At 42.1% G+C, this 21,341-nt stretch overlaps 2 protein-coding genes across 9 annotated transcripts in view; one reads left to right on the top strand and one right to left on the bottom strand.

Annotated features, from left to right (window-relative positions):
• CSPP1 (centrosome and spindle pole associated protein 1) overlaps positions 1-13,101 on the top strand; it is a 128,413-nt gene extending 115,312 nt beyond the window's left edge. For 5 of the 8 annotated variants that reach the window (XM_049853526.1, XM_049853525.1, XM_049853522.1 and 2 more), the window contains 3 exons: positions 7,050-7,159; positions 10,228-10,366; positions 12,246-13,101. In XM_049853526.1, coding sequence (XP_049709483.1) covers positions 7,050-7,159; positions 10,228-10,366; positions 12,246-12,457 — 461 coding nt within the window. In that variant the 3' untranslated portion in view covers positions 12,458-13,101. The remainder of the gene's footprint in view (positions 1-7,049; positions 7,160-10,227; positions 10,367-12,245) is intronic. The other 3 variants (XM_049853523.1, XM_049853521.1, XM_049853519.1) reach the window with 1 other exon arrangement.
• A 1,103-nt stretch (positions 13,102-14,204) lies between these two features.
• The window catches only part of ARFGEF1 (ADP ribosylation factor guanine nucleotide exchange factor 1), a 170,310-nt gene continuing 163,173 nt past the window's right edge, over positions 14,205-21,341 (bottom strand). Inside the window, exons 36-39 of the mRNA XM_049853515.1 lie at positions 19,806-19,974; positions 18,208-18,346; positions 17,073-17,190; positions 14,205-15,618 (exon numbers count right to left, since the gene is read on the bottom strand). Of these exons, the coding sequence (XP_049709472.1) occupies positions 15,454-15,618; positions 17,073-17,190; positions 18,208-18,346; positions 19,806-19,974 (591 nt within the window). The 3' untranslated portion in view covers positions 14,205-15,453. The remainder of the gene's footprint in view (positions 15,619-17,072; positions 17,191-18,207; positions 18,347-19,805; positions 19,975-21,341) is intronic.

Here is a 21,341-nt window from a genome sequence, read left to right as displayed (position 1 = left end):
CACTGTTGATACCCACCATAACCTGGATGATTCTCCAGGGAAATATGCTGAGCAAAGATACCTAATCACAAAAAGTTATATACTGTATGATTCTATTTATATAACATTTTTGAAATGACAAGATTTTAGAAATTGAGGGCAAATTAATGGTTGCTAGGACTTGGGAGTAAGGATAGGTGGGTGTAGTTATAACAGGGCTTTGAACTGGTTCGTTCTGGTTTGAGCCTCTGCTGAGAATTTGCATTTCTAACAAGTTCCCTGCTGAGAGTTTACATTTCTACCCCAGATATACTGACTCAGAATCTATATTTTGATAAGATCCCTAGGTGATTCTTGTGTATAACTTCTGGGAACTAGTTAGAAATGCAAATTCTCAGCAGGAATTCAGACTGGAAAGAACTGGTTCAAAGCTCTGGACCGTAAAAGGGCATCATGAAGGGGTCCTTGTGGTTTTGGAACTGTTCTCTATTTGAGTGTGGATATAAGAATGTACACAGGTGATGAAGCTATAGCACTGAACACACACACACAGATGAGTACAAGCAGAACTGGGAAATCTGAATAAGCTTGATGGATTATATCAGTATTAGTATCCTGGTTGTGATACTGTGCTGTAGTTCTGTAAAATGTTAACTGAGGGGAGGCACTGGGCAAAGTGTACAAGGGATCTCTATTGTTACCTACAACTGCATGTGAATCTATAATTATCTCAATAAAAATTTCAATTAAAAGAGTAGGAGTATAATCTTCAGAAGATATGTAAAGGTACCATGGGATCTTTTTTCTCTCTTATAATTATGTACTCTGATCATAAGCTTTCTGCTATTCTAGGGGCATTAGGGTATTAGCTCTTCTGTATACTATCTAGAGCCCTGGTGGAGCACTGGTTAAGAGCTTCGCTGCTAGCCGAAAGATCAGCAGCTTGAATCTACCACCCGTTCCTTGGAAGCCCTATAGGGTCACTATGAGTCAGAATGACTCGACAGCAACAGGTGTGGGTCTTTGGTTCATATACTAACTGGGTTTCACATCAGTTACTTTAGAGTTTTATGTTTGGAGTTTCAGACTAATCTATATTTCTATATTAGTCCCCCTCCCCACCACACCCCCCAAATGTGTTTTTCCTGTCCTGGAAAATAAGGAAGTTATATTGGGGAGAATGAGTAAAGATAGAAAAAAAAAAAAATAGCAGGAAATAGGGATGGGAAGATAGCTCTTCTATGGAGGCATCAGGGCAATATGACCTATTCCTCCTAACAATGAAGACAGTCTAGGGCACCTGAGATGGTGTCTTGGAGTATTACATTACACGAGACTTTATACTAGACCCCAGGTACAGCATCTGTCTGTTGGGTTAATGGTCATTGTAAATATCCCATAGTCACGACTGTGTACCACTCCTGTAGTAAATGTGGATAAGACCAGTGGCTTCTGCTGAGTTCCCGAATTTTGTAAGAATTTGTAACAAGAGGAAAAGACCATTTATTGGATGCCTAGTATCTTCTGGCATTGTGTTAGATGCTTTTAAAATGCATTATTTGGTATTTTCCTTTTGAGATATGTAAATTGACAATAAATGGTAAAATTGAGTTTGATCCCTGGTCAGGAAAGTCAGGGATCATTAGCTCTAACCTTAAACACACAGATCTCTCCCCTTTATTTGAGAAAGACCACATGTAATCTTTCCTGGCCAGACTCTACAACCTGTTAGAATTGTAGTGAATAAACTCTATCCCCAGAAGGCTTTAGAGACTTGAGATGAAGAGTTTTCGGAACTTAAGACGTTCATGTTTTGACTCCAAGGATAATAAACAGATTATTTAGTCTCAAACAGAGCTATTTAATCCATTTTCTTTCTTGGTCTCAGTATGAGAAGCTTGCCCTTATTTTGTCAATTTATGAATTTTTAAAGGTGACTCTTCTCAAGATAAACTTTGTCATTCTATTCATAAGGAACATAATGTGTCTGAAGTCTGATTATTTCCTATGGTCAGTTACAGCCTGTTGACAATTAGACAATTCTAAACTGAGATATTCTGCAGCTGAGCTGGATCCTCCAAAACTCACCAATGCCATGAAAGACAAAACAAGTTTAGAGAATTGTTCCAGATTACAACAGAGTAAAAAGACATGGTAAGGAAATTGCTGGGAAGATGACAGGGTGAGCAGATCTAAAATGCTGACCTTCCCACAGGAACACCAAGAAAAGCAACTAGAAGTCTGTACTCAACCCTGTGAAAACTTTGAAAAGGTGGGTAAATGACCACAGCAAGGAGCCACAACCTGGATCAAGACAAGGATTATTCGCAACCAGGAGGAATCTCAACCTGCTCCTCCCTCTCCTGGCATGGCAGACAGATGGCTGGGGCTCCGCCACAGCTGCATCCCCAGCCAACGCATGGCTCTCTTGTATGCTCCGAAGGGTCCCCATCTCTGTCCCTGAAGTTAATAGGACAGGTCTTGCTAGCAGATTGTTCAGAGTCTGGAGGCAGCCTGAAAGACTTCAGCCTTGGTCTGGCTGGAATTGGAGTCCTCACAGAGCAGGGAGGGAGCTATGGCCAAGGGCTGAGGGCTATACTCGACTTAAAAAAAAAAAAAAAATTTTTTTTTTTTTTTTTTGTGGATTAATCAGTGTGTGTTTTCTGATTGCTTTGGGGGCCGCTAAAAGACTGAAACCTTGGTCTAGCTGGAACTGGAGGCCTCACAGAACAGGAGAGGGAGTGGTAACCAAAGACTGAAGGTTGTGACCTTTGAGGGCAGATTGATTAGTGTGTGTTTTCTGATCTGTCTGGGAGCTGCTGAAGGACTGAAACCTTGGTCTGGCCTAACCTGGTGATTTCACAAGAAAGGAGAGGGAGCAGTAAAAAAGTCTGAAGGTTGTGCCTGCCTAAGAGTTTTTCACAGAAATTAGTGCTCTCAAAAGCACCGTGTATTCAGGGGAGTTGAGGAAGCTAAAACCTTGTAAAATTCTAACATCCTGGTTTAAGCATACACACACACACACAGACACACACACACACACACTCACGCACAGCACAAAAAGAACCTGGAAATGACAGCCCATTCAAATGAACAAGATGAAATCATCTCTATGGAAGCCCAAATAATGAACAGATTGAAAGAGTATAATACAACAATGTTAAACAAGCTAAAAGAATTAAAGGAAAACACAGACAACTAAAGGAAATCAAGAAAATGATGTATGAACAAAGCAAGAATATAAATAAGGATATAGACACTATATATATACACACAAAAAAAAAAACTAAACCGAAATACTGGAACCTAAAGACAATAACTGAAATAAAATTACAGTTATTCCCTGATTTACAAGGTATTTGAGTTACAACAAACCATACTTAAAACTGTCTGTGTTTTTCTTTTTTTGGTCCATCTTACCATTAGTAATGTACTGCATGAGTGTTGCAGCAGATAATATGCTGATGTTCTCATTCTCAGACTGATGCAATGTTAGAAGTGCTCACTCGCCTATGCCAAAAAATTTGGAAGACAGCTACCTGGCCAACTGACTGGAGGAGATCCATATTAGTATGCATTCCAAAGAAAGGTGATCCAACAGAATGCAGAAATTATTGAACAATGTCATTAATATCACATGCAAGTAAAATTATGCTGAAGATAATTAAAAAATGGTTGCAGCAATTCATTGACAGGAAACTGCCAGAAATTCAGGCTGGAGTCAGCAGAGAATGTGGAAATAGGGATATCATTGCTGATTTCAGATGGCTCTCGGCTGAAAGCAGAGAATACCAGAAAGATGTTTACCTGTGTTTTATTGACTATGCAAAGATATTCGACTGCATGGATCGTAACAAATTATGGACAACATTGCGAAGAAAGGGAATTCCAGAATAGTTCATTGTACTCATGCAGAACCTGTACATAGACCAAGAGGCCGTTGTTGAACAGAACAAGGGAATACTGCATGGTTTAAAATCAGGAAAGGTGTGCATCAGGGTTCGATCCTTTCACCATACTTAATCTATATACTGAGCAAATAATCTGGGACGCTGGACTGTATGAAGAAGAACACAGCATCAAGATTACAGGAAGAGTTATTAACAACCTGTGATATGCAGATGACACAACCTTGCTTGCTGGAAGTGAAGAGGACTTGAAGCACTTACAGATAAAGATCAAAGACTATAGCCTTTAGTATGGATTAAACTTCAACAGAAAACAAAAATCCTTACAACTGGACCAATGAGCAACATCATGATAAATGGAGGAAATATTGAAGTTGTCAAGGATTTCATTCTACTTGGATTCACAATTAATGCCCAAGGAAGCAGCAGTCAAGAAATCAAAGAACATACTGCACTGGGCAAATCTGCTACAAAAGACCTCTTTAAAATGATAAAGAGCAAAGATATCATGCTGAGGACTGAGGTGCCCCTGACCCAAGCCATGGTATTTTCAGTTGCCTTATATGCATGTGAAAGCTGGGCAGTGAACAAGGAAGACCAAAGAATTGGTGTCTTTGAATTACGGTGTTGACAAAGAATATTGAATATACTATGGACTGCCACAAGAACAAACAAATCTGTTGTGTTATCAGGAGGGACCAGTCCCTGGAGAAGGACATCAGATTTGGCCAAGGGTCAGTGTCAAAGAGGAAGACCCTCAACGAGATGGATTGACACAGTGGCTGCAACAGGCTGAAATACAGCAACAATAGGAGGTTGTGGGACCGGACAGTGTTTGGTTCTGTTGTACACAGGGTCACTATGAGTCGGAAAGGACTCAACAGCACTTAAGAACAACTATTTAAAAAAAAAAAGTTGCCATTGAATGGATCCCAACTCATGGTGACCCCAATTCTACTTTTAGGTATAAACCTAAAAGAGTTAAAAGCAGAAATGCAAACAGACACTTGTATACCAGTGTTGATTCCATCTCTATTCACAGTAGCCCAAGGATGGAAGCAACAGCAATGTCTATCAACAGATGAATGAATAAACAAAATGTGGTATATATATATATTTATATTTATATCTATATTTATATTTATATTTATATTTATATTTATATTTATATATACAACAGGATATTACCCAGCCATAAAGAGAAATGAAGCTCTGATACATGGTATAACATGGATGAGCCTTGAAAACACGTTGAGTGAAATAAGTCAGTCAAAAAAGGACAAATATTGTATGATCCCACTTATATGAAATATCTGGAATAGGCAAATGTATAGAGACCAAAGTTTATTAGTGATTACCAGGGGTGGGAGGGAAAAATGGGGAATTATTGCTTAGGGTGTATACTGAACTTCTGTTAAGAATGATGGAAAAAATTTGGAAACGGATAATGGTAATGTTTGCACAACATGAATGTAATTAATATCACTGAATTGTACATGTAAAAATGTTTAAATGGCAAGTCTTTTGTTATATATGTATTTACCACAGTTTAAAAAAACATATGGTAACTAAATGTAGTGTGTGGTTCTTGACGGGATTCTGGATCAAAAACGAACAAACAAAAAACCAACAAATCACAATAGCAGTTATAAAAGAAACAACCTGTCGTGAGGTGCTGTCAAGTCGATTCCAACTCATAGCGACGCTGTGCACAACAGAATGGGACACTGTGCGGTCCTGCGCGATCCTCACAATCGTTGTTATGCTTGAGCCCGTTGTTGCAGCCATTGTGTTAATCCATCATATACTATAAATTGGGGAAATCTGAATATTAAATATATGTTAAAAAAACGAGTTGCTGTGGAATTGATTCTGACTGATGGCACCCCCATGTGTGTCAAAGTGGAATTGCACTCCATAGGGTTTTCAGGGCTGTGACCTTTTGGAAGTAGATTGCCTTTTGAGGCACCTCTGGGTGGATTTGAGCTGCCAACCTTTCGATAAGTAGTCGAGCACTTCACCATTTGAGCTACCCAGCAACTCCTAAAAATATGTTAAATAGTATTGTATCAATGTTAAATTTTCCCCAGTGTGATGTTAGATTGTGGTGATGTAGGAAATAGTCCTTGTTCTTAGACAGTATGTCCTGAAATATTCAGGGATGAGGTGTCATGATGTTACCAACTGTAAGGTGGTTCAGCAAAAACAAAGAATGACAAAAAATCATATATATATGTGTGTGTGTGTGCGTGCGCACGCGTGTGTGCATGTGTGTGTATTATCTCAAATGTGGCAAAATACATGGTGATTGTAGAGGTTCACTGTATTATCATTACAACTTTTCTGTAGATTTAAATTTTTTTTTAATGTTGGGAAAAAAATTCTTAAATGTTGTAGGGTATTCATCTCCATGGTGAAAAGGCTGTTGGCTCACTAGAATGGCTGTAACAAAAAGACTGACAATACTAAATGTTGATGAGGATGTGGAGAAACTGGAACTCTAATGCAGTGTAAAATGGTATAACCATATTGGAAAACAGTTTGGAAGTTCCTCACAATGCTGTATGTAGAGTTATCCTATGACCAGCTATTTCACTCCTAGGTATATGCCCCAAAGAAATGAAAACATGTCCACACAAAAACTTGGACATGAGTTTTCATAATAGCATTATTTACAATTACCAACAACGAGAAAGAGTTCAAATAACTGGTGAATGCATAGACAAAATATGATGTTATCTACACAGTGGAATACTATTCAGTAGTAAAACAGAGTGAACTACTGATTCATGGTACAACACAGATGAATCTCAAACACATTATGCTAAGTGAAAGACACAAAAGATTACATTGCCTGGTTGCATTTATGTGAATTGTTGAGAAAATTTGAATCTATTGAGACAGAAAGCAGATCAGTGTTTTCCTGGGGCTTGGGGGATGGGAGCAGGGAGTAACTGCCGGTGGGCATAAGGGAACTCTCTGAGATGAATTGTAGTGATGATTCCACAACTCTAAATCTACTGGGCTGTACTTGTACAGTGGGTGAATTTTATGGTATGCAAATAATAGTAAAGCTGTTAAAAACAAGCTTTTGGTTTAGCTCTGGGTAAAAAATTTGAAGTGGTGGAAGCTTAAGACTTCTCCATTGTGTGATCTTCCCAGGTGCTTACGGAGAGACGTATCCTGCCATTGAATATGATCCTCTACCTCCACCGTCTCAGTTGCCCTCTGCGAGGGAGCGCAGGAGGAACAAACTGAAAGGACTGGACTTTGTGCGTATGAAGTTTCTTCTTCTTTCCCCTCTTTTCTGGTTTAAGAGAATGAGGTCTGGGTTCCAACCCATGCTAGATTGGGTGGTCCAATAAAGAAAGAGCACCGGCTTTGGAATGAGGTGTACGTGGGTCTGAGTCTAGGCTCTATCCCCAGGTAAGTGGATGACCTTGGGCACATCATTGAACCTGTCCCCTGGGGTGGTTCTAAGTATACAGGCAGTACCTGGCACAGAACCTCTGCCCTATAAATGTTAATTCCTCAGCCGGTTCTCCTTCCCCTCCACAGACTTATATGGATTTCAGAGAAGGAGCAAAAAGCAACTGAAAGCCATTTCTGGAAAGCTTGCTATGTCCTCATAATAACCTTACACGATTATATAGGTGTCATCTCCATTTTGCTCAGATAACCTTCCCAAGGTCACATAGTCAAGAAGGCTGAGATTCAGACCCATTTTTTCAGTATACTCCACAGCTTTTTAACACAGCCAGCAAATAGTGTGGGCTTTGGGCCTTTAGTACACATCCTTGTCATTGCGTAGTGAGTGACCTCTGGGCAGTTTCTTAAACTCTGTGTCTGTCTTCTTATATATGACATGGAGATACAGTTAGACAATATATGTGAAGCATTTAGCATTGAGCCAAGTATGCAGGGAACTCTCAACAAATGACAAGTGCTGTGCTTATTGGCATTACCATCTATCCAGTCTTACCAGCCAGCAGCAACTTGATAAACGAGCTTGGCAAAGGGTAGGCAACCTCCACTTTAGCTTAACCCTGATACCCTGAAACAGTAATGATTGACTCAATGAATTAACTTTTACCTGTTTCTTTATGCCATAAGAAGAAAAACAAAGTGTGCTTGAAGACAATGATGATGAAAGAAGTGGGTTTGTAATGGCTCTTGAGGGCCCTTGGTGGAATGTTGTTTTCCTAAGGTCCATATACTCATTTCTAATTTGGAGTGTATCTAACGTTGCAGTCCTATAATTCTTGCAATGAGTTATACTTTAGATTTGGGGCTTAAATAAATTTCAACAATTGAGTTAGTATTAAAAAATTAACTGGCCAACTGAAAGAGCTCTTAATGGCCAGAACTGGAACAATTTGAGTAAAACAATATAGTAATATTGGATTATAACCCAAAGAATAAAATAAATAGCCATGAGTCCATACTGACGTAAGAACATGATTGAATAAGTAAATAAATGGAGAATAGACAAATCTCCTCTGCAGACCAATTCCAAATAATTTATGTAGATCTAACCCTCGAGGTCGAGCCTAACTCCCCCATCCTGAAGTGTGGGCTACATACACATAGTGCTTTTTTTCCCAGGTGTACAGCGTAGAAAGGGAGAAAAACAGTAAATTTACAGTGGAGAAAGCTGATACACTACAAAAAAAAATTAACTGTAGGTATCTGTGGAGGAGGGATGTGAAGGTGCTAAGATAGTTAAGAGGATAAACTAGGCCTCCAGCTTATCCAGAGATCCTATCTTGACCCTGAGTTAATCTCTGCTCTGGTTTCCTGCTCACCTCCCCACTCCAACCCTGTCTGTCACATGTTCTAGAAGAAGGTGCTCTAGGTTGCCTTTAGGGACCCTTAGTCAGAGTCCAGGCTTAAAATCTTGCCATCTAGACACTGACAGTTTGCTTTTTAATTGTTGATCTACCATTTTGAGAACATTGATCTTTAAAGATGACATAAATACATAGTTAAGTTTATACAAGTATTGAGCTAGCTTTCCTAGACCAGTCCTACACAGAAATCATCTTTTTTAATAATCATATTTTGGTCAAAGTTTTCTTTATATCCTTGTTTTTCTTCTATTACTCTATCCATTAAGGAACAGATGACTTCAATTTTTTTTTTTACTTCTCTGAATTTAGAAATGTATAGATGGGTACTAGTACTCGGCCGTTCATTGCCTTCATCTGTTAATATGCATCCCCAGCCATGCTGGAATCTCTCTGAGAGGAGCCGCCACATACATTTCCCTAGTGATGAGTTGGAAACCCTGGTGGCGTAATGGTTAAGTGCTATGGCCGCTAACCAAAAGGTTGGCAGTTCGAATCCACCAGGCACTCCTTGGAAACCTGATGAGGCAGTTCTACCCTGTCCTATAGGGTCACTATGACAGAACTGACGACAGTGGGGTTTTTTTTAATGATGAATAATATTGAACATTATTTTCATGTGCTTGTTAGCTACACATATATCTTCTGTGGAAAAATGTCTACTTAAATCCTTTGCACATTTTTAAATTGGGTTAATTTGTCTTTTTATTGTTTAGTTGTAAGAGCTCTTTATATATTCTGGATACAAGTCCCTTATCAGATATATGATTTGCAAATATTTTCTCCTATTCTGTGGGTTGTCTTTTTACTTTCTTGTTGTCCTTTGAAGCACGAACATTTTTTCATTTTGATAAGGCCCAACTCGTCAATCCTTTTCTCTCTTGTGCTTTTGGTGTCTTATCTAAGAAACCATTGCCAAGATCACAAAAATTTACCTGTGTTTTCTTCTAGGAGTTTTGTAGTTTTGGCTCTTAAATTTAGGTCTCTGATCCACTCTGAGTTAGTGTTTGTGTATGGCATGAGGTAGGTGTCCAGATTCATTTTTGAATGCAGATAACCAGTTGTTCTAGTACCATGTATTAAAAAGTCTTATTTTTTCCTCCACTGAATTTTGTTGGCCCTTCTTTTCAGAAATGTAAGGTTTTTTCCCTGGGTTCTCAATTCTTTTCCATTGAGCTATATGTCATGATTCTATAGTTGGATTGATTTTGAGCCCCTGTAGTTTTTTCTTTTGCATCTTACATTTCTCAAACTTTCCCAAATGGCAGCAGTTCTGTGTTACCACAAATCCTATTGCTTATCCTTGACTGAAGGTCATCTGAGCCTGCATGGGGAAACAAACGTCAGGAGTCAGAATTAAGGGGTACATATTTTCATCTGTTTTATTTTGTTCACCACATTGTACATTTATCAAGGGCAAGAACGTTTTGATGCACTGATTCGTTCTGAGTGTATTTTGTTAATGTTTCTGAAGTTCTGTTTTCTACCCACAGGATAATGTTCATCCTGATGTACCGCCAGATGGTCTCTCTTTAAAATCTGTATCCAGCATAAATGTTGATGAGCTTAGAATGAGAAATGAGGAACGAATGCGAAGACTGAATGAACTTCAGACTAAACCTGTTAATACAGGTAAATGACCAAGTCTATAGGGTCTCTCTGAGTCAGAATCGACTCAACGGCACTGGGTTTGGTTTGGGTTTTTTGTTTTTTTTTTAGTACTTAACAGCAGATTCTCTAAGGACTCTTAAGCCAGCGTACTGGGAAGTTTTCACTGAAGGCTGGGGGATAGATGGAATGAGTTGTAAAGTCCTTTGAGTTGTGGGAGAACACAGTAACTACCCAACAAAGACAAGCCTTAGGTTTGGTTTTGTATCAGATTTTCTGCCAGAGAGGGTGTACCCCCTTCTGGTGGAATCTAAACAGATACATGCAGGTTTTGCCTATTAAATATATATCCAGGCTTTGCTTTCATTCGAGTGAGTGCTGATTAGTCTGGCAGAGTGATCACAGAAGTGAACGATTGTCAGGAAGTAAGTAACTTTAATACATTTAATTCTTTACATAACACAGCTATTGTAAATCTGGAGTGCTAGAAAAAGTCAGTTATTTTTACCTTTTACTTGGCTATCTGGACCTTGGACAAAGCAGAATAGCCTCAGGTTAATACTGTCTCTGAGAGTTAGTCTTCTCACTACAGGTAGGCTCCTTTGACTGTGGTTTGAGGAGCAGCCCGTGACAGCAGGACGCCACAGACTGCTGAGAGCGTGGGCAGGGGCTGGCAGCGCCTCAGGCGGTGAGCAAGCTCCTCTGCCGGCCCTGTTACTGCAACACAGGACAGTTTTATATTAATTAATAAGTGCTACTGATTGGTAATTAGTAAAGTGGTCTTATTTGTACAAGAGACTCTCAAGCTACATTACAGTAATTTTCTAATAGCAATTTCCCTAAGATCCTACTTATAAATACTGTGTCAGTTTAAAACCGTGCTCACATAATCCCTAGCAGTCAGTGTCTTGGCAGATCGAACACAGTACTTCACGTAACAAACATAGAAAAACATGCAACAGGGGGAACGTGCCTTTTTCTTTCTTGTTAAAAGGCCTTTTCCATCTGCCCTCTGTATTACCTGTTCTTCAATTTCTTTTATAAACAGTAAATTAATATTTAACAGATATGTTTAACTTGAGAGGAGAGAGCATTTTAAGAATCTACTCTTTCAGAAGGTTTTCAATTTCTAAACTGTTTTTAACATTGTCCTTTTAAACAGGAGCTTTTTGGTCCGATGTGCATTGATTGCTCATTAAGTTGATTGCACATGTCCCCTTGCTGGGCTGATCCTTCACAGACCGGGAGATGTCATTTTTTTAAAAAGAAATTGACATCACAGGGTAGGACGACAGATTTTCCTATTATTGTATCTAATAATAAGTAAAATACAAGATATAGAAGTTGAGTATGATCAAGTCAATTAAATAATGAAACATAAGAGCTACTTGTAAGAGTGGAGAATGGGTGAGATACAACCTTCTCAGGTTAGGAGAGAATAGACGTAGTTTAATCCCATGACTCCTGCTTTCACAAAATGACTTTTAATTTCCCTCCAGCAGTATTATAGGTTGGGATTATCCCCCAAACTTTGTCAATTAAAAAAATTTTTTTGTGGAATCCATTAAGTTTCTCTGGAAGGCAACAGTAACACTGCCTGTGCTTCCACGGGCCCGAGTGTCTGGTGACGTGTCCTCTCAGACGTAGAATTTCCAGGCCTAGCCCTGTAGGCAATGGCAGTATGGAGCCACATTATTCACCGTTTTTTGTTTCCACAAAACTGGCCCGCCCTGGGCCTGCTTTCCCACCTCTAAAGTGGAGAGGTGGACAAAGTAGGACAGTTTGGAACCTGACACTTTGGGGAAGGCGGAACTGTAATGGGTTGGAACACGAAAGCCTTGCGTTCTAGCCACCTGTGTGCACCTACGCTGCCTGAGCTGTGGCTCTTTTTGGGGTCCTTTAGATGATGACAGCTCACTGGTTGACCTCGATGACATCATGAAGCAAGTGGGTGATGATGGAACAAGCTCCGTAGCGACCGAGCCCTGGCTGCGCCCTGGCACCTCAGAAACCCTGAAGCGATTTATGGAAGAGCAGATGAGTCAAGAGCAGCAGCAGGTTCCTGGAAAACCAGGCCCTATTCATTGGCAGGGCCTGTCCACTGCACACGGTTAAAATAAATGTGTACTGGACCCCACAGTGCCTTTACGGTGAAAGGAACGTTAAATCTGAACCTTTAATATGTTCTACTTTGGCCCCTACCTGGACGTTACTTACTCATGTTCCATCTGTATATAAGGTATTTTTTCCATGATGGTGTATATTATGTACATAAATAAAAGGCCATGATTATTGATTTATTTAATGTAGAATCGTAGAGGATTATTTTTGCACAATTTTGCCATAAATTAGGGTGGTAACAAACTCTTGGAATCAACTACCATATGTGCATTATTTTAAATTTTGCGTGTCTAAAAGATAAGGCGAATAAGATGTGTCTTAACGGTACTTTAAAACCAGGATACTCTGTTATATGCACATTTGCCATTTATTTCTATTCAAAAGGAATTCATTTAGTAAATCCGTCTGTTGTGGCTGTGATCGTTTGCTGTGTAATTACGGGATCAAATGTGCTAGGCGTGTTCACGTCATTAATAGCCACTGACTGAGTATAAATGATGGGCGCCATAACTGATTTCATTCCTGTGAGCCGTACGCTAAATGTTCCATCTTTCTGCCTCTATTTTGTTTTTGTGTCAATGAAGGCATTGTTTTAAGTAACTAATTTATATGATTTAACTATTTCTTAATAGAAATAAATTTTTATTTTCATTACCAATGTTGAGTTCTTATTTTAACTGGAGTTGAGGTTTCTAGACTAGGTGTTATGGAAGTTGAAGAGCCAGTAACACCCAGGTGTCAGACCATGGTCACCTGGAAAAGGACTTAACCTTTGGAATCACTCAGTAAGTGACTCAAATTCTAGAAAATAATTTTCATGGGGATTAGAGTCTTCCGCACCATGACAGCAGAAACATGGCTGGACGCTGCTACTTACCTCTTCCTCTGACGTAACTCATGGCAGAGAAGATGGGGTGAGTTTGCAGCAAGTATGAAATTCCTCTGACATTTCAAATTTTAGCTACATGTAAATTTTGTACTCAAGTCTCTAACCACAGGCTTATCTTATTATTAAAGGTTCTTCTGCTGACAACATCTTAAAGTAAGGTGAAACCTTTGTTTCCTTTAGGGAGCATCTTCGTACTATACCATCAAATAATAAACCGCCAGGTCATCTGGAGCACGCATACCTCAGACAGACCTAAAGGTCATGGTGGCCAACAGGGACAACCCAAGTTGGCTCCCAGCTCTAGCATCTAGCTGGGCTTGAACAGCATTGTGTCTTAGGGGTAATAAATACAGTGTCTTAGTTCTGTCGTACTCATCTTTCTGCTCTTATGAATGCATTGAATAACTGCTCATTAAGCTAAGAGAAGCAGGGAGTAAAGACTGAACAATTCTGCTTTTTACAGAACCCCCTTAAGGTAATTTATTGACATGTTCCACTTTCCTGTTTAGCGCTGTCGTCCCCTACAACTTTAACTGCACCCTAAGACACGCAGTATGACCCCGCACACTGCTCCAGAGAGAACTTGAGCTCCTTCAGCATTCTGGGTTAATGAATATACAAAACATTTAAAAATTACAAACATGGTTTAGAAAGAAACTGTGGGGTACAGGAAGGGGGGAGGAGGAGAACAGCCTCATATCAGAAGTTGGAAAGAAAACACCGGAACCAAATAAAATTGAATTTGTAGTTTTGGCTGAAAGTAACCTTTCCATGTTTGGCTTTAAATGAAAAATCAAAAAGAAACGAATCAATGAAACATGGGGCTGTGGGTTACACAGGTTTTGACCACACTGATGAAATAATTCAAAAACTTTATTGACCTATAACCTGATTAGAATATGCCAGATGAGAATCAGTATTGTACAGAAAGTTGTACAGAATTTTTTTTACATAGAAAACTTTACATCTGTACCATATACATTTTATCCATCTGAAAAATTTTCTACACCCACCGTTCATACGGACTGCTCGACAAGCTTGGCTTTGTAACCATCAGAGCACAATTCACAGTACGAGCACATTTCCAGGAGGCCTGACCACCCCGACCATGCCAGACCTGTTATTTTAATATAGTCAACGTTAAACTCTGTACACAGAGTAAAATCTACATCAAGCCCCGCCCCCCAAAAGAAAAGCAAAAAGTTACAGCAACCTAGATTCATTTTGCAGTGATTCAAGTTTCAGTCCATGAAAGATCATTACATTTTAATGGCTCATCTTTAAAAGCCCTAAGAGAAGGATATTACAGGTAGGAAGGTCAGTAGTGATATTTTCTACCTTTGTTTTTTCCTGCTGTTCATCTTGACAAGTGTCAGCCACAACAGCTTCTGGGCATGTTAAACCCTCAAAATTATCACTCCCCAAAAGGGGAAAACCAAAAAATCCCCATGAAATAAAAAAAGTTCAACCCAAACGTTTAGTGCATTTGACAAAATATTATGGGTATTTAGCAAAGGAATAAGAAAATAAAGAAAGAAAATAAAACAGTGCAGGATGAGCTACAGAATGTTCAAGATTGTATGTTACAAACCTGCATCTCTGTACATTTTTTCACAGAAGGTTGATTACCAGTATCTCAGGTAGCCTGAGTGTGCAAAAATCTTCAGAATAAGAATACCATAGTTGCTAAATATCTTTTACCATGAACAATATTTTTTTCTTCACCCCCCACCCCCCCAATTAACTATAAACATTTTTATCCTTCAAAATACAGCTCTCCTGAGGTGTACTTCTTGCAGAAGCTGAAATCTTTACATCTGTAGTTCTTTGGGTAAGTTTCACTTCCACACCTGCCATAGGTACCTGGGGCCTTCCCTGCCACCGAGGACAGAGGACACTGTTGAGGCAGGCCTCCTGCTCAACATGAGCCCGTCAGTCTCTAAAGGGAACCCGAGTGCTGAGTGGGACCTACAGTTCGAAGCCTCTGTACCGGCAACCCTCAGACACGCAATTCAGGGAAACCATTTTCAGGTAGGAAATCTCAGCTCCAGGGTCCTTTTCAAGAGCGGAGTGATGTAAACGCCAACAAAAATAGTTCCCATCATTGCTTATTTATTCCAAGGTCCTGTTCGAGTGGTTGTGAGATCTGAAAAACGACTCCAATTCGCAGAAAAAATCTTCTGAGCACAGCGCGAAGTTCAGGGATCAGGTCAAATTGCATAATTTCACATAAGAGAGGGTAGTAGAACGATGCATGAGCTTTAAACTGGGGGAATGAACGTCTCCTTTTAGTAGTGCTGACACACCAAACGACAGAGCCTAAAACTGCCTTTAGAGTCAAAGCGCTTTGGGGCATACACTGACCAGCGTCATCCGCATCAAGCAGTGACGATTCTGATTAGGACACTAGAAGACTAAGAGTATTCAAAAGACCCACTTAATACAAACATGACTCAAACGGGTATCTGGCTTACTTTGAAAAACAGCTTCGATCACGTTGCCCTAACAAACATTTGGTAAATTGGCTTTTGTTTTTTAATCCTGGTAATAAGCAGAAGTAAAAAGCCAAGCAGGAGCTAGAGCTGAGTTTTTATATGATCTGGGTCATTACACCGTAGCTTTTGTTAAATAAAAGTTTAAGTTTTAGGGAAAATGGTATCTCAGGTTGCAATACAAAATACCTGTAGAGTCTCCAGGCAAAGATAGATACATCCCATATTCACAGTTCATTTGCACACTTCACCTACACTTTTGCTATAGTTCCTTCAGTTCTGACACTAGTCTGCTGCCTGCTGTCTTTCCTGCTTCCTCACGCCCGGCACACAGGGAGGCAGTGTGCCAGCTTGTGGTGAGAACACGAGACAGACTGGTTGTGGAGTCAGACAGACTGGGTCTAGAGGCCTCTGCCATGTAGTTGGTTGCTGGGGGCCTCAGGTCACTTCTCTGAACTCTACTGGGCCCCGCGGTCAGATGGAAACAGCTGAACGCTAGGCCTTGCCGTGGGATCAGCACTGCCCTGCCTCTGCAGGGCATGAGTGCCTTATGTGTTCAGTTACCAGGCCACCTGAGTAGGCATTTTAAGACCACTTCAGGGGTCACAGCAACCCCCTTCCATTTAGGTGAGCTACCAGTTGTTATATTTTTTAGAGAGTAAAACGTTATGTATTTGAAAACCTGAAAGTAAGTATGCATTTATATTTACAGTTATATGTTTTTTACCTTCATCTCTACTGGTGTAAAATTGTTAAATGATTTCATGGGCTATTCACGAGGGGCTCTGTTTGACACAGAGCCACTAAATCTGCTGAAGGTATGGCAGAGCCTGGTGCAAAGGCCTAGGGACCTGGGGAACGCAGCTGAGGGGCCGGAGTGCAAGCCTTGCAGGTGGGCTGTACAGTTTTCAATGTGGGCATGGGGAGAGACTCTAAGGGTCCTAACGGATTCTGATTCCAACCTGCTGAAGAGAATCAGTGATAAGACAACAAAGCTGGGTAAGGAGGGAGAAAATCAAGGACAGGGAGACTGAATTACAGCATCTGTGCCACTGCACAAAGCAGCCCGGGTTCGTTTCATCTGCCTCTGAGAGCTCTCAGGCAAGGGGTCTGCAACCCAGCATTCCTGCCTCAAACTCAAGTTCCCAGTGCTGGTCAGTCTAGGGAAATGCTAGGCTGAATAAGCTTAGTGATGGGGCGAAGGGGTTTGTAGATGTCTCGTACTTACCCTACTATCGCTTATCTTTAGAACTTTAGTTAGGAACAAAAGCAGTAAGTTAGTCCAGGCCTCCCGGTGACTTTCTGATGTTAGAGTCAGGAAGTAACTTAGTGCTTCACTGCAGACACTGCAGAAGAAAAAATTTCCTTTTCAGTGCGCCTGCATACCTGATGGAATGCTTGTTCACTATTAACTACTAACTATTCAAGAACATGCTAGACTCCATCTGTTTATATTAACTGGAGTTTCAACATAACACATGTCTCTAAGTCAGGAAGAAAACCAAAGATACTAAAATAAGCCATCACACTTTATTAGAAAAAACATGTTTTCTTAATTTTATAAGTTTCCTCGACTTCAAAGCCACCATGTAGCAGCAAGGACACAAGCTTGGTGTCAAAAGGCCCGGGCTCAAGTCTGGGGTGGCTCTTCGCTCCTCTAACTGTGTGGCCTTAGACTCCTCTGGGCCACAACAGTCTCATCAATAACATGGGAAAACTGAGACTAAGTGGTCTCTTAAAATCCTAAAATGGACTTAACCCAAGTAGACACAGAAATCCAATGCAGATGACAGGATTCTTTCTGAAGGCCATGCTTCATTCTTAGCATGGGTGTAAATTTAAAGGACAAAATACTCATTTGTTATGAAGTGAGAAAAAAAAAAACACACACCAACAAAAACTGCAGATTTTTTTCAAATTGAATGCAGGTATTCCCTTTACAAATATCATTCTGTAAAAACGGGGTCACCTTATGGCATTAAAAAACCCTATAAAGTATAACAAAATTTTAAGTTTTAAGAGAGAAATCTCCTCTGTTCTATAACAGCAGCAACAGACAGGATTTGTTTACGTCATCACTTGACAAGCAGGTTCATTTATAACACTGCATTTAATTTTCAAAATCACTCTACATCTCAGAGACAACACAGGCCCTGCAGCTCCCTGCCACGGGGGGAGAGGCCTCTGCCTGAGCCCACACCTTGCGCCCCCGTTGGGCTGAGCCCACGCTCTCGCGCCCCCGTGGGGCTGAGCCCACGCCTCCCGCGCCCCCATTGGGCTGAGCCCACACCTCCCGCGCCCCGTCGGGCTGAAGGGCCTGCAGAGGCATGTGTCTGAGGCTGACACGACGCTGAGATGCTTACTTTAACAGTCGGTGCTGGACCTCCTCCCAGGCGCTCGCCCGGCCCTCGTCCGTGTACATCCGGAAGAGGATGCGCAGCCCGCAGGCCAGGCTGCTCGTCTCCTGCTTCAGAAGGTTGGGTTTGGACTTGCCTTTGAAGCCTGCAGAAAGAGCAAGTTTCTGTGATGAGCTGGGAAGGCATGTTAAATGGCAGCCTGTACAAGACCACTGTGTGATGTAGTCACTGGCCTCTACTGCGTACAAAGCAGAAACACCATGTAGGCACCTGGGGAGCAGGGGTCATACAGCAGACGGAACGGTGTCAGTGCACGGCTGGAGACCACCCTGGCTTAAATTCCTCCCTTTGCACACAGGGTATAAAACTACTTTTGGACTTGAAAGCTCCATGTACACAGCTGTTCAGGGTGCAGTGTGCTGCCTGCCCTGCCTGTGGTGCTCCTGGGAGAACAGGTGGGGCAAACCACCCAGCAGGTGAGCTGTGTCAAAGGCAGGGCATGAAGGCACAGTGCAGTGAAAACAGGGAGGCTCTGGTGAGCCCAGCAGAAGCCCCAGGGGAACGGTGGTGGGACTGTGGGCTGGAGAAAGGGGAAACTAAGCACAGACCACCCCTCTCCCTGCAGAAGCTAGGCTGTAAGAGCCAGGGGCTCTGTTTCCATGGACCCACTAACTATGCCAAATGAATGCCGGGAGCCTGGTGTAAAGGCCCAGGTTGTGAGAGGATGAGCAAAGCCACCGGCTTTGTAAAAAAGACAGTGGATTGAACAGAATGAGCAATGTAAAGCAGCTACATTCTATCTGGTATAGAGGCAATGTTGCAAAAACAGCTCCTTCCTTCCTGCGGAAACCCTGCTGGTGCAGCAGTTAAGTGTTCGGCTGTTAACCAAAAAGCCAGCAGTTCAAGTCCACCAGGAGCTCCTTGGAAACCCTATATGGGGCACTTCTACTCTGTCCTATAGTGTCGCTATGAGTCGGAATCAAGTCGACAAGAACGGTTTGGTTTGTTTGGTTGTCCTCTCTGCACCTGCTGGATTCTGCTACCCGCCCCTCCCCCCGCCCCAAATGTGCTGCACCTAACGGGCAAGGGCAACTCTCTGATGACGGCATTAACAACGTCAGTTACTTCATTACTATAAAGCTCATCCTTTATTTAAACTTTCTAACTTGTTCCAATATAAATACACCAGAGACCTCGCCTCCAACACTCACTCCTGTTCTCAGGATGACTACTGCAGGTAAACACTCAGGAGCCATTGAAATACAACCTTCACCACACCGCCTTTCTCTTTAAAAAAGGCAGCTTTAAGTACGCCAACAATTACCAACAGGCAGGCCCCAGCTGGGCAAACAGTGAAAGAACACTGGCAAATCAGCCACAGAGCAGGCTGAATAAACAAAGAGGACCCTGCTCCGGGCAGCCATCTGACTCAGCGTAGAGCAGAAGGCCTGGCTGGTAGGCTGACATTAGTCAGGGTGAAAGCTGCGCTCGGTGAAGTCAATGCATGGCCTGGAAACACACTGATCAGTGAACCTGGGTGACGGGACAGCTCTGCCGCACACACACGGAGAGTGAACACAAAAGGTGAGACCCGCACAGCTTACCTGCTTTCCAGAGAGCAGTCCTCTGTTCATTGTTTGAATTAAAGGCTTTAGCAAATCTATGTGACTCTAATAAGCAGTCCAGTAACTTAAAAAGTTGTTGTGATGTTAAAAAGCGGTACATTCCTTGGTCTTGGGTATCAACGCGAACATCGAAGTCCACTGCATCTCTCTGTGGGAAAACAAACCACCACACATGCACGCACACGCACGCACACAAGCATCTGAGTAAATTTAGGACTCAGTGTTCACCAGAGACCAATTTTACAAGCAAGCACATTACAAGAAACAATCTGCTCTATTCCAATAGAAACCAGGAAAAGGCCCACCTTTAGTTATTCTTAAATCCCCATCATCTTCACTCCGTGCACTCTGCAGTCACCAGCCCATCACCTCCCACCCCTCCAGTCCCGGCCTTCTAACTCCAGCCTCCCGTGACTCTTCAGCCCCACCAGGTCCAGTAGGACATTTCTCCCCCTGCCACCTCTCCTCACTCCCACAGGTCTGCCCTTCTCTTCTTAACCTGTTTGGAGGCCATGGAGTGCAACAGGATTATATTTTTGCATAACTCTGCCCCACTTCTTAGTAATTGTCTGGCAAAACTCAAGCCTGGTTCAATTCCTCGCTGACTACACCATATCTGCACCCAAACAAGAAGCCTGCCTGGCAAAAAACTGCCTGGCTTCTCATTAAGTCCAGAAGGCTCTGGGTGCGGTGCAGCAATCCTACATTTCTCTAGTCCACTCCCCTGACCACCAACTGTGCTTTCACTTCTCTCCTCAGACAGCTAACACTTTCTTCCCAAGCTGACTTGGTAGGCGACTTTTCTTCTGATATCCTTAATAGGAGCTATCAGAAGAGACCTCCCACAAGCTCCCAGCACCAGATGTACCAACATTCCTGTACCCACCCACTGTGCCCGCCTCCTCCTGCAGTGTGTGAACTGTCTGCGCCTCCACCCGGGACAGCCCCAGGTGCACCAGGGACCTTTCCCAGTCACTCAACAAGGCCACCCAGCAGCCAGCCCTCTCCTGCACTCAGTGTCTCCTGCTGGAAAACCCTCATCAGCAAATGCACTGCAATACTGCCCATCTTCACACACAGCTCTCCTGACCCCTATCCTCCTCCAGCTATAACCCCACTTCTGTACCCCTTCACAGCAAAACTCTTGAGTTATCAAAGCTGTCTCCAGCTCCTCTCCTACACCCATCATAGCCAGGCTTCTGTCTCCAGTGTTGCACTGACACATCTTGTCTAGGTCACCAAAGTCAAAGTCCTCCAGATTGCTAGGTCCAGTGGTCAGGTCACAGACGCCATTGGACCTGAGCGTACAGTGTGTCTGATGGGTGGGTCAGACCCTCCTTTAAGCACTGGCCTCACCTGACCTCCAGGAAACATCTACTTCCCTGACTTGTTCTCAGTCTCTCTTGCCTCATCACTGGGCACGCAAAATGATGGCAAGTCCCGGGGATCTGTTCCTGGCCCTCTGCCCTGCTCTAGCCACACTCACCGCCTCAGTGATGGCTCCGGTTTCATGGT

This window comes from Elephas maximus, chromosome 15 (genome assembly GCF_024166365.1).
Source record: "Elephas maximus indicus isolate mEleMax1 chromosome 15, mEleMax1 primary haplotype, whole genome shotgun sequence".
NCBI classification, from domain to species: Eukaryota; Metazoa; Chordata; class Mammalia; order Proboscidea; family Elephantidae; genus Elephas; species Elephas maximus.
The sequence above is the reverse complement of the archived record's forward strand: the minus strand, read 5'-3'. Positions and strand labels throughout refer to the sequence as shown.